Source organism: Phytophthora infestans, genomic scaffold (genome assembly GCF_000142945.1).
Source record: "Phytophthora infestans T30-4 supercont1.3 genomic scaffold, whole genome shotgun sequence".
NCBI classification, from domain to species: Eukaryota; Oomycota; class Peronosporomycetes; order Peronosporales; family Peronosporaceae; genus Phytophthora; species Phytophthora infestans.
The window spans coordinates 2746930-2760385 of record NW_003303756.1 but is presented as its reverse complement, the minus strand read 5'-3'; the positions used below and the strand labels follow the sequence as shown (position 1 = coordinate 2760385).

Genomic DNA, 13456 nt, shown 5'->3' with positions numbered 1-13456 from the left:
CCTGTGCAATTATATATAATATCCAGTTTTTTTCCGCCTGGTGAACAAGTCGGCGTGTAAAACACGTCGAGCGTTGGGGGTGCAGTGTGCGAATGCCGCATGCTCGCCACAGCAGTCTGTCAAGCCAGTCACTTGCGCCTCGGCCCAGTCGCCGCTGCACTTCCAGCTGTTTCACTGTTTGAACGGCTGCAGTCCGCTCTTCCAGCGCTATCAACACGCGACACAATCCCGGGACACAACGATGAACGATTAAACCATGGAAATCTGCTCGGTGAGAGCAGTCTCCGCTATTTACTTCAAAGCATCAACGGTCAATGCCATCCGGACAGTGATAGGGATCACTCTGTAGATGAAAAGCCGTCCTCTCACAATCACACACCGCGCTGGCGCAACCGTGGCTTTGCAAGAGAGCGTCTTGACGGCCCGTGTTGGCGAAATTCAGAAGTGCCCGTCTTCGTGTGTAGCTCTTTTGCTTTAGTGAGCGGTCTTTGCACAATAAGACCGTTTCCTTCCGCTCCGAGGTGGCTTCGCGTACGGTCAGTGATCACTTTGACCACACTCGTTGTGGCGACACTGACGTGGCAGGAAAATGACGGTCGCTTGCTTATGCCAGTTACTAACTTGCTCATCGTCGTTGCTAAACTTGCATGTCCTTGAAAAGTGTCCTTCAGCCGCTGACTCAACGTACTACGCTGAGCGTAGGGCACACAAGGCAGCGGAGATTATAGGAGCTCTTTCCCAGTCTCCTTCTCCATCTTGTGTCTCTCACCATGGTACGTGTCACTACATGTATATTACGTCGAACGTCTGCAAGTCTTACGTAGCATCGAAGAGTACGGTACCGCTGAACCGAGTTGCCAATGGCAACTTGCCACTCCAGCTTGTGCGACTGGGTGAACGATGCTCCACCCACTACGCCAGCGAATAAGACGTCCTCGTCGCCACTCGTTCTGCGCCGAGGCTGTGACGCAATGCAGACGGCACGGGAGCCGTCCAGCGCACGAACTGTAGACTGAAGTGTCGAGGTCAACGTAGATCAGGTTGCCCATTTTGCGGAATGGGATCTTGAAAATAGGTCATGTAAAGGTATCTTCAGTGAAGGATACTTTTTTCTCTTAAGCTTAGTCCTGTCCTGAATGGCTGGGGTTCGCCTTGGTCACCGCCGCTCTCTAAGACCATAATAATCAGCTGACTTTCATTAGTAGTGGCATCGCTCCCTTCATAAAAGCAATTTATCCCTTGTGCCGACTTACGGAGTTTTATTTGCTGACCACCGAAACGTCTTGACCTGATGAAACGATAATGCATTGACGAAACTCGATTATTTCGTGAGTGAAGATCCAGCTTACAGTAAGCCGGCAGCACAGAAAGCAGGGGTGCTGTCCCTAAACTGTTAGTGGCAGCCATTCCTCGAGTTCTTCGTCACATGCTCTTTGTCTGCTGCATGTACAGGAGCTACCACAATTTTAAATATGATGCATGCACGATTTCTGTCGGTCTGTGACGTGAGAATGAGTAGACCTGGGCTCATTTTACTTCGCTTAAGTGCGTCTTCCTTATTTTTGAGCTGAAATTCCAGCTCATCTCGCAACTCAGTCTCCGATCTTCCCCCCGGATATCTGTGCACCAGTCCTCAATCTGCGCAGCCCATTGAGTATCTATAGGTGCTCCTCTACAAAACTATGGCCGGCGCAAGTCCCAAGAAGAACGGCTCCGCGCCGCAGACACCCAAGCAGTCTCCTCCACACTCGTCACCGACTCCGTCACCCTCACGCGGCCCCGACGACGTGGACGCCGACGAGCTGACTGCGCTGATCAAGGCTGTCAAATTTGCACATCCTGGATTTGGCGTCAAGCGCGTACACGACCAGGTTCTATCGCATGGTGGAAAGTTTGCTCGTGTTCCCTTTAAGCGTGTCAAGCGTTACATGCACAAGTTGGGCATGAACTCGCCTTCGGAAGAGGACAAGACGCCTGTAAAGCTCATGACAGTCGGCGGGGACGCTAAGTCGCTGCGTGACGGTGGTCCAGAGGCCTCTGGGGCCACAGACGATATGGTATGGCTGCCTGTCAAGCTGGACGAGCCTGCGTCCAAGCTCCAGGAGTTCCCGTACCAAGCTGTAATCCGAATGACCACCAACGAGGAGGGCGATGCCGAGGGCTCGCTCGGTGAGATCTACAAGATCCAGGTGGCCGTGGAGAGTGACGGATCTCTCAGTACCATTTCACCCTATGCTGGTGTACAACAAGGCGCGTTCTCGCAAGACGTTCCTGCACCCAGACTCACCGGCCTATCTGCCTGTGCAACGATTGGTGACCGCGCAGGGTCAGAAGGGGAGCTGTTGGCGGCTCCAAGGCCTACTTCTGGGGCCGCTACTTCAAGATCGAAGACATGTTGTACATCAACACGGAGAGGCTCGCACCTGCCCAGCTGTGGTAGGCGGTGAACGAGAGAGAGCTGTCGCAACAGGACCTGCAAAACGACGGCAGGAGGATTGATGAAAAGCGAGGTGTTGATTTGGGAGAGAAGACACGAAGGAAAGGGAGGACAAGTTGGCGGGACTTGCTTCACAGTCGCAATCTGGCGTCCGTGGCTTTGCGTTTTGCCCGATATATTGACTGCTTTTTCACTTTTGCATGTGCATATTCTGCATATTTTTTGGCGGTAGACCGATGGAAGTTGCGTTTTTGATGTCGAGACGCCGTGTTTGCTGCTGTGGTGCGGTTCAACCTGCTGTCCCTCCTTGCTCCCCGTGTTTCTCGATATGGTGTTGGTCTCGAGCCCCCTGCTGGTCCGTCCTGGTTACATGAAGTTGTCAAGATGTCGCGTTACCCGTTCGCTGCGTTCCGTCGACTAACGTGGAGCTCGTGTGAAGACAAAAGTTGATGAAAAAATCGAGCAAGAAATGGCACAGCAAAATGTTGCCCAAAATTCGTAACAAAAAATGAGAAAAGATTCACGTAACGTTAGCTTGAAGCATGTACAGCGTAGCACTTTTGACGGTCAATGCTGCTTGTTGACTGAGCAAACCTCTATGTCTGCCTGTTCGTGCTTGCATTTCACGCCGTCTCTTGTGTTGATGAGTGCTAGGGGTCAGTTGAGCGGGGCTTACCGCTTCGATGGCACTCCGGTGCCGAAAAGACCGCCTTCGTCGTCACTGTCGCTTTCGCTTTCACTGCTTCTCACAGCCCCACCGAAAAGTGAACTGTAAGGTGCCGGTGGAATGGCAGCCTGAGGTGTCGTCTGCACGAAGCCAGGGGCCGGAGCGGCAGCGGTTGGTGCCGGTGCGCTGGACGGTTCTCCGAAGAGGCTGCCGCTGACAGGGACTGGGGCCTGGCGAAGCTCAGGCGTGGGCTGTGAAGGCGCAACTAAGACTGGGGAAGGAGCGGCAGCCGCAGGTTTGGGAGCTGCATTCTGCGAGCCAAATAGCGACTGACTTCCACCGTCATCATCGCTCCAGTCGCTCTCGCTCGACTCGTCATCATCCGCAACTGCAGCAGTAGCACCGAACAGGAACGATCCTGACGTCGGTGCAGGCGTAGATGCCGCCGGGGTTGGTACGAGAACAGGTGTAGGTGCCGGTGTCGGTGCGGGTGTCGGTGTCGGTGTCGGTGTGGGCGCCACAGGTGTCGGAGCTGATGTTGACGCCACTGGAGCAGGCATCGCTGAAGGCACTGGGGCACGGGTCGGAGCGGTTGTTGCAGCTTCCAGTGGTGTAGACACAGGAGTCGGTGACGGAGCTCGTTCAGGAACTGGAGGAGGTGCAAAGGTGAACACTGGTGCGGGTGCTGGCTTAGGAGCTTCAACTGCTGCAGCCGGAGGAGGAAACGAAAGCTTCGGAGTGGGCTCTGGAGCTGGGGCAGGCGTGCCAAACAGAGACGAAGCGGAGGTCGAGGACGGAGTCGACGTGATCTCTGGTTTCGACTTTGGCTTGTCGTCAAGTGACAGTTCGTCCATGGAGAAATTCGCCATCAGCGCGTTAGGGAATCCTGTCGGAGCATATGAGTACTGCTCCGTAGAGGCATCGTATTTCGGCGCATACGGATCATCATCCTCGATCTGATAAGGCTTCATGGGTTGGGCCACCATTGGTTCCGGTACCTTGTGCAGTGTCGCTGAGACAGCAGGTGTCGGTGCCGGTGTTGGTGCTCGTACCGGTGCGGGCGCGGGTGTAGGTGCCGCAAAGGTGGACTGAACCGGAGCTGGAGAGTACACAGATTGTGAAGCCGGGCTTCCGAACAAATTTGCAGGTTCGGGTGCTGGAGGCGAAACCAAGACAGGAGCTTCAGGAGCTTTCGGCTCAACAACTTCAGCGGGTGTAGGCGCAGTAGCGACTGAAGGTTCAGTTGCGGGGGCTTGAGAGGGCTGGACGTTATCGATAATCGGTGCAGCCATCGTCTGCAATGATAATAACACGAAAATTAGTTCATGGAATCCCACCCACATAAGCACCAGCTTATCTTTACAGGAATTCGGAATGCTCCAGGTGGTGGTCGTGTCGGGCCACGGCGCTTGGGACCAGCAACACGGTTCATTGTCGTCTGTTCAGTCATCACTCAAAGTTAGTACTGCAGCATGTGAATATCAAAGATATCAATCCAAACCCAACGCACATGAGAATCATCCAGAGCTGCTGCTGGGGCTTCGGCACTCTGTTCACCTCCAGCTGCCATCCCAGGCAGTCTGAAGCCACCCTTTGCTAATCCAGGCATAGGAATCGCCGATCCCGTCATACCGGGCATGGCAACACCCATGGCGTGCTGCGTGTGTCCATATTGTTCCTCTCCTGTGCTCATAATAGACTCCCTTTGGGCACTCCGATATCCTCCACTGGATGCTCCCCCCGGACGTCCGAATGTATTCACATTGATACCAAGACTGCCTTGTAGCTGCTGGATCTTACTAGAAGCTTTACGGATACCCGCAGCCTCCTGTGCTGCCGCCACCGAAGACGTGTCAACCGGTTCGGAAGCTGCTGACGTTACACTCGCGTCGCTCATGCTGCCAGCGCTGCTGTGACTCGCTAGAAGCTGCTCCGACGGCTCCGAAGCCGGTGACGGGTGATTAAATCGCGGCGCGGGGGGCGTTGCCTCGGCGGCGCTAGCTGCCGCGCTCTGTTGCTTGAGACGTGCGATCCGTTCCGCGATGGAGCTTCTAGCAGCCGATGGGGCCGTCCCTGGCGCAGCGGAAGCGCTGGGTTCCACTGCTGGCACAGGAGGTTCACTCTCCCCACCGGCCTTGGCGCGGCGCCGCGCTAGGATCGCCGCCAGTTCGTTCGACGCCATACTCGTCTCGTCCCCTTGTATCGGCCTGGCTTGACTTTCAACTTAGAAATGTCGCGTGATATGCTGATTATTACTGTATGACTTTGTAGAGGATGTAAAGTAGAGAAGTTGGATATTTGTAGCTTCAGCTAGATTCTTAAAAGAAATACATGTACCTACGCCGAGATCAACATCGATTGCAACGTTTAATACTGCTTCATATGTGTATTGACATGTCGGCTGTCCCTCGACTACCAGTATCCTATTCTCGCGAGCGTGGAGCGATTACAGATGCCCACCACTTCCGTCTTCTAAAACTGAATATGACAGCATACCTCCCGTGTATGGTGATCAATAACGCCGCGTTCGTCGGAGTTTACGTAGCTCATCGCACGGAGGCATCTTCATTTCCAGCGCCCTACGCATGGCAGCTTCGCGGTCTTCGCTGCGAGAGTTACGAGCTCGATAGATCATCCGTTTCTGACGCAGTTTAAGATTCTCGCAGCTCTCCGACAGCTTGGATACATGTGCCTGTTCCACCATTTGCTCTACTCGTGAGAGATCACGCCAGTGGGTAGTATACCGCTGTTCAAAATCGCGCTCTACGTAGTACGGGATACCCTTGACCACATTGGCCATCTGCGTCGCACGCTGGACGTTAAACTGTGGGGTCGGGTTTAAGCTAAACGGCATCTCGGGGGTCGACGGGATCGAGAGCAGCGACATTACGAAGATCAGCAACAGCGGAAGGAACTGAGCCAGATTCGCCATGCCACCACGCGGTTCCTGCTGATGTCCACGGGCTTGCTGCTGCTGTGGCCGGCGTCCACGTGGACGGAAGCCGCCGCCGAAAAACATGTTGAAAATCTCTTCCGGAGTGATATCCTCTTCCTGGGCGTATCTGCGTCCCTGGGGTTGCTGCTGGTGCACTGGTGCATCGTCGCCATAGCGGTCATAATGTGCGCGCTTGTCAGGGTCGCTCAAAACCGCAAACGCCTTTCCTACCGCCTTAAACGCATCCTCCGCTCCCGGCGCGCTGTTCTTGTCCGGATGCAGCTTCAGAGCCAGCTACGCAACAGCCAACGTTAGCCAGGTATCACCAGAATAAAGAAATATAATCCGCTTACCTTGCGGTACGCTTTCTTGACCTCATTCTCTGTGGCAGTCTGCTGCACAGCCAGCACCTCGTAATGGTTCTTGCAGGCCTTGATCTTGCGCACCATCTGCAGCTGATCGGCCGTGTATGGCCGAGAGGGCTCCGAGGATGGCGATCTCGACGGTGCAGCTGGAGCTGTTCGGTGCCGCATTCCCGCACTAGATGGCGCAGCGCCACGTGGCGACGTGGGCTGTGCGCTGGGTGTCGCCTCCTTCTCCATCTCTGCCTTTGCTCGATCGCGCATCGCCTCCACACCCGGCAGTGGATACATACGATGCGATTTTTCGAAGAACTTGATGGCCTTATCCCAATTACCAAGACGCAAGTGCTTTTTGCCGATTTCGAGGCATTTCTCGGCCTCTCCCTTGTTCATCTCCATGCCGGAAGTCGACTCGGCCAAAACCACGTTGCGTGGGGGATACTCACTCTATGCAAATATAACTTGCACCTCCACACGCGTAAGGAGTAGTTGAAGATAAATACACCTCTATTACGGCCAAATAACCACCAGATAAACCGCAAGAGTGGCGGCAATTAAACAAGCTTTGAGGACCGCGGCAATCGCGGAATGGAGGTCACTGTTGTCGAGGGGGACTTGATCGAATTTCAGGAGTTTACATATTCAAAAAGTGAGCGGTTTAGATGGTATATGTTATTTGAAAATAGGTCTCATTTTGAGCCCTTGCCGAAAAAAAAGTCCAGTGACGACTGTTTTGGGCCCGATGGCGACTTCAACTTGCTCATTTTGGCAGGAGATTTCGCCTTCAATGGAGACAACACACGGCGGCGTTTGCTGGGAGATGTTGATGACGGAGAGTCCTGATTGTCGTCGCCGGGACGTTTGTTGAGAAGCGTTGAGGCTGGAACGAACTTAGTGGGAAATTGCTTGAACTCTTTCTTGGGCGTGTTGTCTTCATTGTCGTGCTCTTCGCTCTTAGGCAGCGGACTGGTTGCAGTATCGCTAATTATTTCCTCTTCAGCCTTGACTTGAGTCTTGTGCATAGTCGCAAAGGGCTCTTGCTTCACTCTCTTAGATCCGAAAAAGGCCTTAATGTCACCTACGAATTTGGAGTCCATATTCAAATGTATGTACTGTACGTATGTGTAGTAAAGTGCATACCTGCATGCTTGATATTGACCTTCTTGGCGCAGTCTTCGCTTTGAAATTGCATCGATCCAACTGCAGTGCAAGAAAATATCACCGTTTGAACGAGGTTAGTGGAATTTCAATCATCAAACACTTGGAGTACGCTTTTGCTAAGACTTTATGCTTACCTTTCTTGTCCACGGGGTGCCATTTCAATTCGGTAGAGCGATAAGATGTTAATAAGTCTTTAAGATCTTCAAACTTGGCGCCCGAAAGCCACCGATCAACACTTTCATCGGACAAAATGACCTAATACAACACGTCAAATCTACCTTTAGGTCAGCGATACAATATTTCCCAGCGACGTCCGTACCGGCATGCGGGTGTGCAGCCACTTTAGCTCCGGCGCAACCGCAGTGGTGAGGATGGTGTAGGTGCACATCAATTCTCCTGCTTCATTCCTCCACTGATCGTACAGACCTGCAAACTAAAGAGGGCTTAAATTGTCAGGTGTCTTGTCAACTCGTCATACTTCGAAGGCTTACCTTCATCGGGATGCCGTCTCGGTAGAAATAATACGGCTGCTTCTCTCTTTTATCCACTTGTTGCCACTCGTAATACCTTCCTCACGTAATCAAAAAAAGGCAAAGTTAATGAGTGCAAAATACGGCTGATAAAAGACAGCGCTGCAGCTTGCTTACCCTTCACACAGCACCACACATCTCTTCGACTCCAACAACCGCTTAAACGCTGGTCGCTCCTGTAGATTTTCGGATCTGTAGATATACGCATCAGGTCAATTCGGCGCTCTCCTCAGCCCAATAGGATGGTACTTTTGTACCTGGCGTTAAACATTAGAAAGTGGTCTGGCTTTGCAGTCGCCTTGGTGAAGGACGGAACTAGGCCCCACTTCAATGCTATCCCGTCAGTGCAATCTCTCAACAAGTAGTTACAGCAGCTCCCAGCACGAACCCGCATGGCTTGTAGTCGTGTCTTCATCTTCGTCTCGCCTTCGACCTTTGCTCCTCCACGTTGCAAAAGGATCGGCCCGTATCTTCCAGGTCCCATATTTTCTACTGGCTTATCTGAAGAAAAAGACCCCACATAAAGCGACCAAATCAAAAACAATGTTAGCACTTCCTCGCCATTATGAGCCAACCAAAACACCTCATCTCCCCACGCACATTTGTCTCCATCCTTAAACTCTTCAAGTGCGACGCCTGCAGCTTCAGCAACCTCCTCTCGCGCCAACGTACACCGTGCGCGCCCACACATTCCTGTCAGTAGTAGGGTTACACAATGTGTACCCCGTGTAATTTTAAACAATCGGATATGCGGGGGTGTATGTACAAGTACGTCGTTTCGCATTGATGGAGTATCGGTAGAATGCAGCATCTCGGAGCCTCTACCGGCAACAAGAAGGTACGAGTACGACATCCAATCGGGTCCGCTGCATTACCCGGTAGTGCCAAAGCTCGTGCTGGACCTGATGCACTAGGTCTTGCCAGTACCGTGAACCCTCTCACGTTCCTGGTTCAGAGGCCTAGCACTGATGAACGTGGAGCTAACAATGGGAGACGACAGCAAACTCCGAGAAGGCGGAGACTTCGAACGAGCGAGACGAAGATCCCAGTAGCTGAGGCTTTCTCCCCACAGAGATCACTGCGTTTTTCCAAGCTTCCAATGTTGACAAGGAAGGAACACCATTTAGAATCAACCCACCCCAATCAATTGACAACAACAGTATCAACACCTCGGCATGTAGAATTGCCCTTGCATGAGCTAATACAAACAATGGACGATGCAGTGAAGGCAGATCCATTGGCAGAGCTCAACCAATCGACCATTGCTCGCTTGTTCATGGACCAATGGCTTCGACAGTTTGAAGCTGATCGACGCACCTTTAAATCTGTTGGTAAGCTAAGGGCACTCGTAGATGGGTTTCCAGCGCTGTATCACTTGGGCTCTACTGACATTGACTGTGCAGCTGTGCGGTATGAAGTGGGATTCGAGGAACTACAGCGACGAACAGCTAACCTTCCGCGACCAAACGAGCTGGTCACAACCTTTAGCTGCAAAGTTCTTGGTACGTTTCCTTTTGAGCTGTACAGATAATGTGAAGGCTTCAGTGGATTTTCACTTATTTGCTATGTTGATACTGTGATCGATTTCGAAAAGAGTAGAAGATCTCACCCCGCACTTCGGTCCATATGCACCGCTGTTTCGTGTGTTGAGAGCTGAGCTTGTTCAGTCCATATACTCACGTGATGGCTTGCCGTATTTTGCATTGGTTAAACACCACAAGCGTCTACTTCAGACACTTCGAAAGGATAAGTAAGTCGCCAGAATTTTAAGACTATAAAGTATATCTCTAAGTATACGAAATATGTGTCAGGGAGTGGAGGGAAGACCGCAATGACGTTCTAGCCGACGACATCGATAAAGTGTATATTATGTCTCGACACTTCCTGTCCGAGTGCACGTACGCATTAGCTCGCATGCTCCTACACGAATGGTATTCTGTGGCTGTGGTTCAAAAGAAGGTTTGCTCATCATGTTATTTTGTAGTGCTTGTTGAGAAGCTGACACCTAGAATCTGGACCTGTGGTTAGAACAACAGAAAATATATCGCGTATTACTCGAACTGGTTCAACAGCGCACCCAGAGCCATGCTCCAAAAAGTTTACACTGCGTGGAAGCGCGAAGCTGCGAGACATCGGATTGAAAGGGTCCAAAAGCAACTGCAAATTGATCTTCAGAGTCTGACAGCCGTCAAACGACAGGCAGAGGAGCTCACGGTGCAGCGCGATAAAGCACAGGCAGACAACCTGGCAATGAGGAGTGACCGCAATCAAGCCGAGGAGTGGACACGACAACTAGAACTGCGGATTAAAGCTGCGAGCACGTTCTTGGATACAACTCGTCGTCGAGAAGCCCAGGTTTGTCAAGAAGGGCAACTGAGAGTGGAAGCTGTGGCTTGTCTCCCGCCACTTATTCTGGAGTCTTTGCTGCGAGGTTATCACGGTGTTGGGTTCCTACAACAAGTATCGGGTCAAGAACCTCAAGCCGACCAAGATGTGTATGACGATCAGGATACCGGAACCTCCTGTGTGCTTCTTGAATGTCTGGGTGAGATCACTCGGCTACGAGACATGGAAGTGAGACGGACATCTTCTTCTACAATAGCGTCGACATCTGGAGGAAGGGTCCATTCAGTTGTTGCCGCTACGGGGAGGTCGAACTCGGCTGTAATTGGAGCAGCTCCTAGTGAAAATGGACAGTCAATATCGCCACAAGAAACAGTGGCCGCAACAGGTAGTCCCTCTGGTAGGAGGGTGGCAGGAGCGATTTCGCAAGATGAACTATCGGGGCGATTGTTTCTAAAGCACTTTCTTTCTTTGCGTGAGCACATACGAGCACCCAATACGAAGGTTCTCTTCACACCACACTTTCAAGAAACCGAGGAGAGACGACAAAGTCAGCACGATAATTCGCAAGTGGATCGAGAGTACGACCACCTTCTACGCGCTATCCGAATCCAGGACGAACATTACGCTAGTCATTCCAAGTTGTTCAGCTCGCGTATGCTTGAAGCTCACGAAGTCTCGCTTGTTCCAAACTGTTCGATGCCTAGTTCAGTTCTTCAAGGCTCTGCAGGAAGTGATAGAGGGGACCTGGGTGTCATCAATGGAGTCAAGCGCTCCTGGATATTGAACAAGTCAGCGGAGATGCTGAGGACAACATCTCGTGGCTCACAATTCAAGCGTGCGTCAACACAAAGGCAGTCGATCTTATCACTAAATAATCGCTCACCGCCACCGACGCCATTGCTTGAAAATCTTCAACTGCTTCAAGAAGCTGATTTCGACATTTCTCCTCTCCATTCCCGTGGCTTCACTGTACTTCTTCTTGCTCATATCGCAACTGAATATGGTGCATTGCTCTTCTCTCCGGGTGACATGAGTGCATTCACCCACAACGCATACCTGAGTCCAGTCGTCAAGGCCACCGAAGACCTTGAAGTCGAAAATCCTCAAGATGTTGATCTGGATAAACCTGCTGACGAAAACGACCAACGGATGCCAACGCCGTCACCTCCAGTCATTGTACCGACGGCAGCGGTCAATGGCTCGACAAACAACTCGCTTCGCATCATCGAGCCGATAGTCACCGCATACAATACGTGGAATCAACTTTCGGAGCAGCTCATTTCTGCCGGGGTGGTGCAATCTCGGGGCTTAACGCAGAAACCAGTGATGGATCCTTCTAGTGATAACAGTGGTGATGTATTAAGGGGACGAGGAACCGCACAAGGAACTCCCATTCGTCCGATTCTTCAGCACCAGTTTGAACCTTCAGCTCACAGCTCGTTACTTGCACCAGTAAGAGAGAAAGTGAATCGGAGGACGAGCAACCCTGTTGGAGACGGAAACACGTATCATACTGCTAAAATCCGACACCTGTCCCCCGAGATGACTGAAACACTGACACACAGTATCGAGGATATACACAGATGTGTGAAAACCACAGCAGCAAAGTTGAAATACTTCGACGCCACGCATCAACAATTAAAAGAACTTCGGATCACTCAGTGGCAACAAGCAAGCGAGCTGGCTTCTGAATCGTCGAACCCAAAAGAGGAGGCAACATCTTCGAATCCTGGTGGACAATCAGACAGTCGAGAGCAAATCTACGAGTGTATTTCTCTCACCAACAACACGATGCGTCGAATATTCAGCGTCGAGGATAATCCAGACATTGAACTTACACAAGTTCGTGCTGTTTTCGAGAATCATCAACGCGTTATACGCCGGTTGTACACTCCGTTCCGTGCAAACATTAAACATGCCATGAGTCTCGACGATTTGTGGCATATTGTCAAGATACTTCGCTTGCCTCGTGAGATCCATGTTCTCCCTGTTCTACGTGACGAAGAACTGGTAGCTAACGGATACGAACAACTCTTCTCTCCTGAAGACCTGGCCGAACTTTTTCTTCAGCTTTGCAACGAGCAATTCCAGCCACAACTTGCTCCACTGAGTGCACGCGTCGAGTACTTCGTCACACGCCATCTACCGATTGCTCTTCAAAATCCGAGTCTGCTTCGAGTTATGATGCATCGTTCCGACGTGAAACTCGCAATTCACAGCCATTCCCAAACAATTCGGATCATATTCCGACGTTACTGTGCAAAGGAACGCGAGCTGATGATGACAGCCACTGGACCAGCGAAGCCAAAGCCTCGACATACTGGACACGGGATCAACAAGTACATGCGCATGGTCGACTGGCAGGCGTTTGTCCAAGATTATCACTTGATACGTGCTAGATTCTCACTGGATCAAGCCTTGAATGTGTTCCGCAATGTCCAAGAAGCCTCTTCTGGAAACGACGAGCAGCTTGAGTTGATCTACAGCGAATTCTGCGAGGCGCTTGTTGCCATGGCAACATTTTACTTTCCCGATCCATTCGTCAAGCCTGCAACAAAGCTCATGCAGTTTCTGCGACGATATTTGCCACTGTCCCCTGACGACACTTAAGACACAAAACTGAAGATTAATACTTGCACGTTATGAATGTTTTTTTTTCTTAAGTAAACTGCGCGTCGTTCATTCACTTTATGTAACCTCTACAACTAAAATGCGCGATAACTTGTCGGCTTATCACCTGGCCGCGCATACTGTGCTAGAAAGAGCTAGCACACACCGTGCGTTGTGAGGCCCGACTTCTGGTGTTTGAGGTTGGCCTGCAGCGAGTGGACAATGTCCTTGAAGTGCTTCTTCTCGGCCTTGGGCGACGACATGGCCGTGTCCACCAGCACGTGGTGTTTCTCCAGTACTTCAATGGCCTTCATGATGTCCTGCACCAACATATTGGCCATGTGCGACGAGAAATTCTGCTTCACGACCACACGCATGATGGCCAAGGACTCGGCTCCGCTAGAGCAC

The 13456-nt window shown here is 51.6% G+C and overlaps 6 protein-coding genes across 6 annotated transcripts in view; 2 read left to right on the top strand and 4 right to left on the bottom strand.

The window, feature by feature from the left end:
* Positions 1-1608: 1608 nt before the first annotated feature.
* On the top strand, positions 1609-2771 carry PITG_02599 (uncharacterized protein; the record flags this gene model as incomplete). Its single annotated transcript, XM_002907469.1, has 1 exon — positions 1609-2771. One exon carries the CDS (start codon positions 1683-1685, stop codon positions 2445-2447), a length of 765 nt encoding a protein of 254 aa, XP_002907515.1.
* A 169-nt stretch (positions 2772-2940) lies between these two features.
* PITG_02598 (uncharacterized protein) lies at positions 2941-5318 on the bottom strand (the record flags this gene model as incomplete). The annotated part of the gene is made up of 2 exons (XM_002907468.1): positions 2941-4399; positions 4615-5318. The coding sequence occupies 2 exons, from the start codon at positions 5284-5286 to the stop codon at positions 3110-3112; spliced, it is 1962 nt and encodes a 653-aa protein (XP_002907514.1).
* A 298-nt stretch (positions 5319-5616) lies between these two features.
* On the bottom strand, positions 5617-6978 carry PITG_02597 (DnaJ subfamily B protein; the record flags this gene model as incomplete). Its single annotated transcript, XM_002907467.1, has 2 exons — positions 5617-6333; positions 6393-6978. 2 exons carry the CDS (start codon positions 6798-6800, stop codon positions 5617-5619), a joined length of 1125 nt encoding a protein of 374 aa, XP_002907513.1.
* Positions 6979-7057: 79 nt separating this feature from the next.
* Positions 7058-8783, bottom strand: PITG_02596 (DC12 family protein; the record flags this gene model as incomplete). Its single annotated transcript, XM_002907466.1, has 9 exons — positions 7058-7332; positions 7542-7601; positions 7697-7817; positions 7882-7995; positions 8054-8129; positions 8210-8284; positions 8350-8417; positions 8481-8593; positions 8693-8783. 9 exons carry the CDS (start codon positions 8781-8783, stop codon positions 7091-7093), a joined length of 960 nt encoding a protein of 319 aa, XP_002907512.1.
* A 111-nt stretch (positions 8784-8894) lies between these two features.
* Positions 8895-13048, top strand: PITG_02595 (uncharacterized protein; the record flags this gene model as incomplete). The annotated part of the gene is made up of 5 exons (XM_002907465.1): positions 8895-9423; positions 9496-9598; positions 9687-9842; positions 9904-10051; positions 10121-13048. The coding sequence occupies 5 exons, from the start codon at positions 8895-8897 to the stop codon at positions 13046-13048; spliced, it is 3864 nt and encodes a 1287-aa protein (XP_002907511.1).
* A 23-nt stretch (positions 13049-13071) lies between these two features.
* Positions 13072-13456, bottom strand: part of PITG_02594 (glutamate decarboxylase) — a gene marked incomplete at both ends in the record, with an annotated part of 1660 nt that continues 1275 nt past the window's right edge. The window contains one exon of the mRNA XM_002907464.1: positions 13072-13442. Coding sequence (XP_002907510.1) covers positions 13204-13442 — 239 coding nt within the window. The remainder of the gene's footprint in view (positions 13443-13456) is intronic.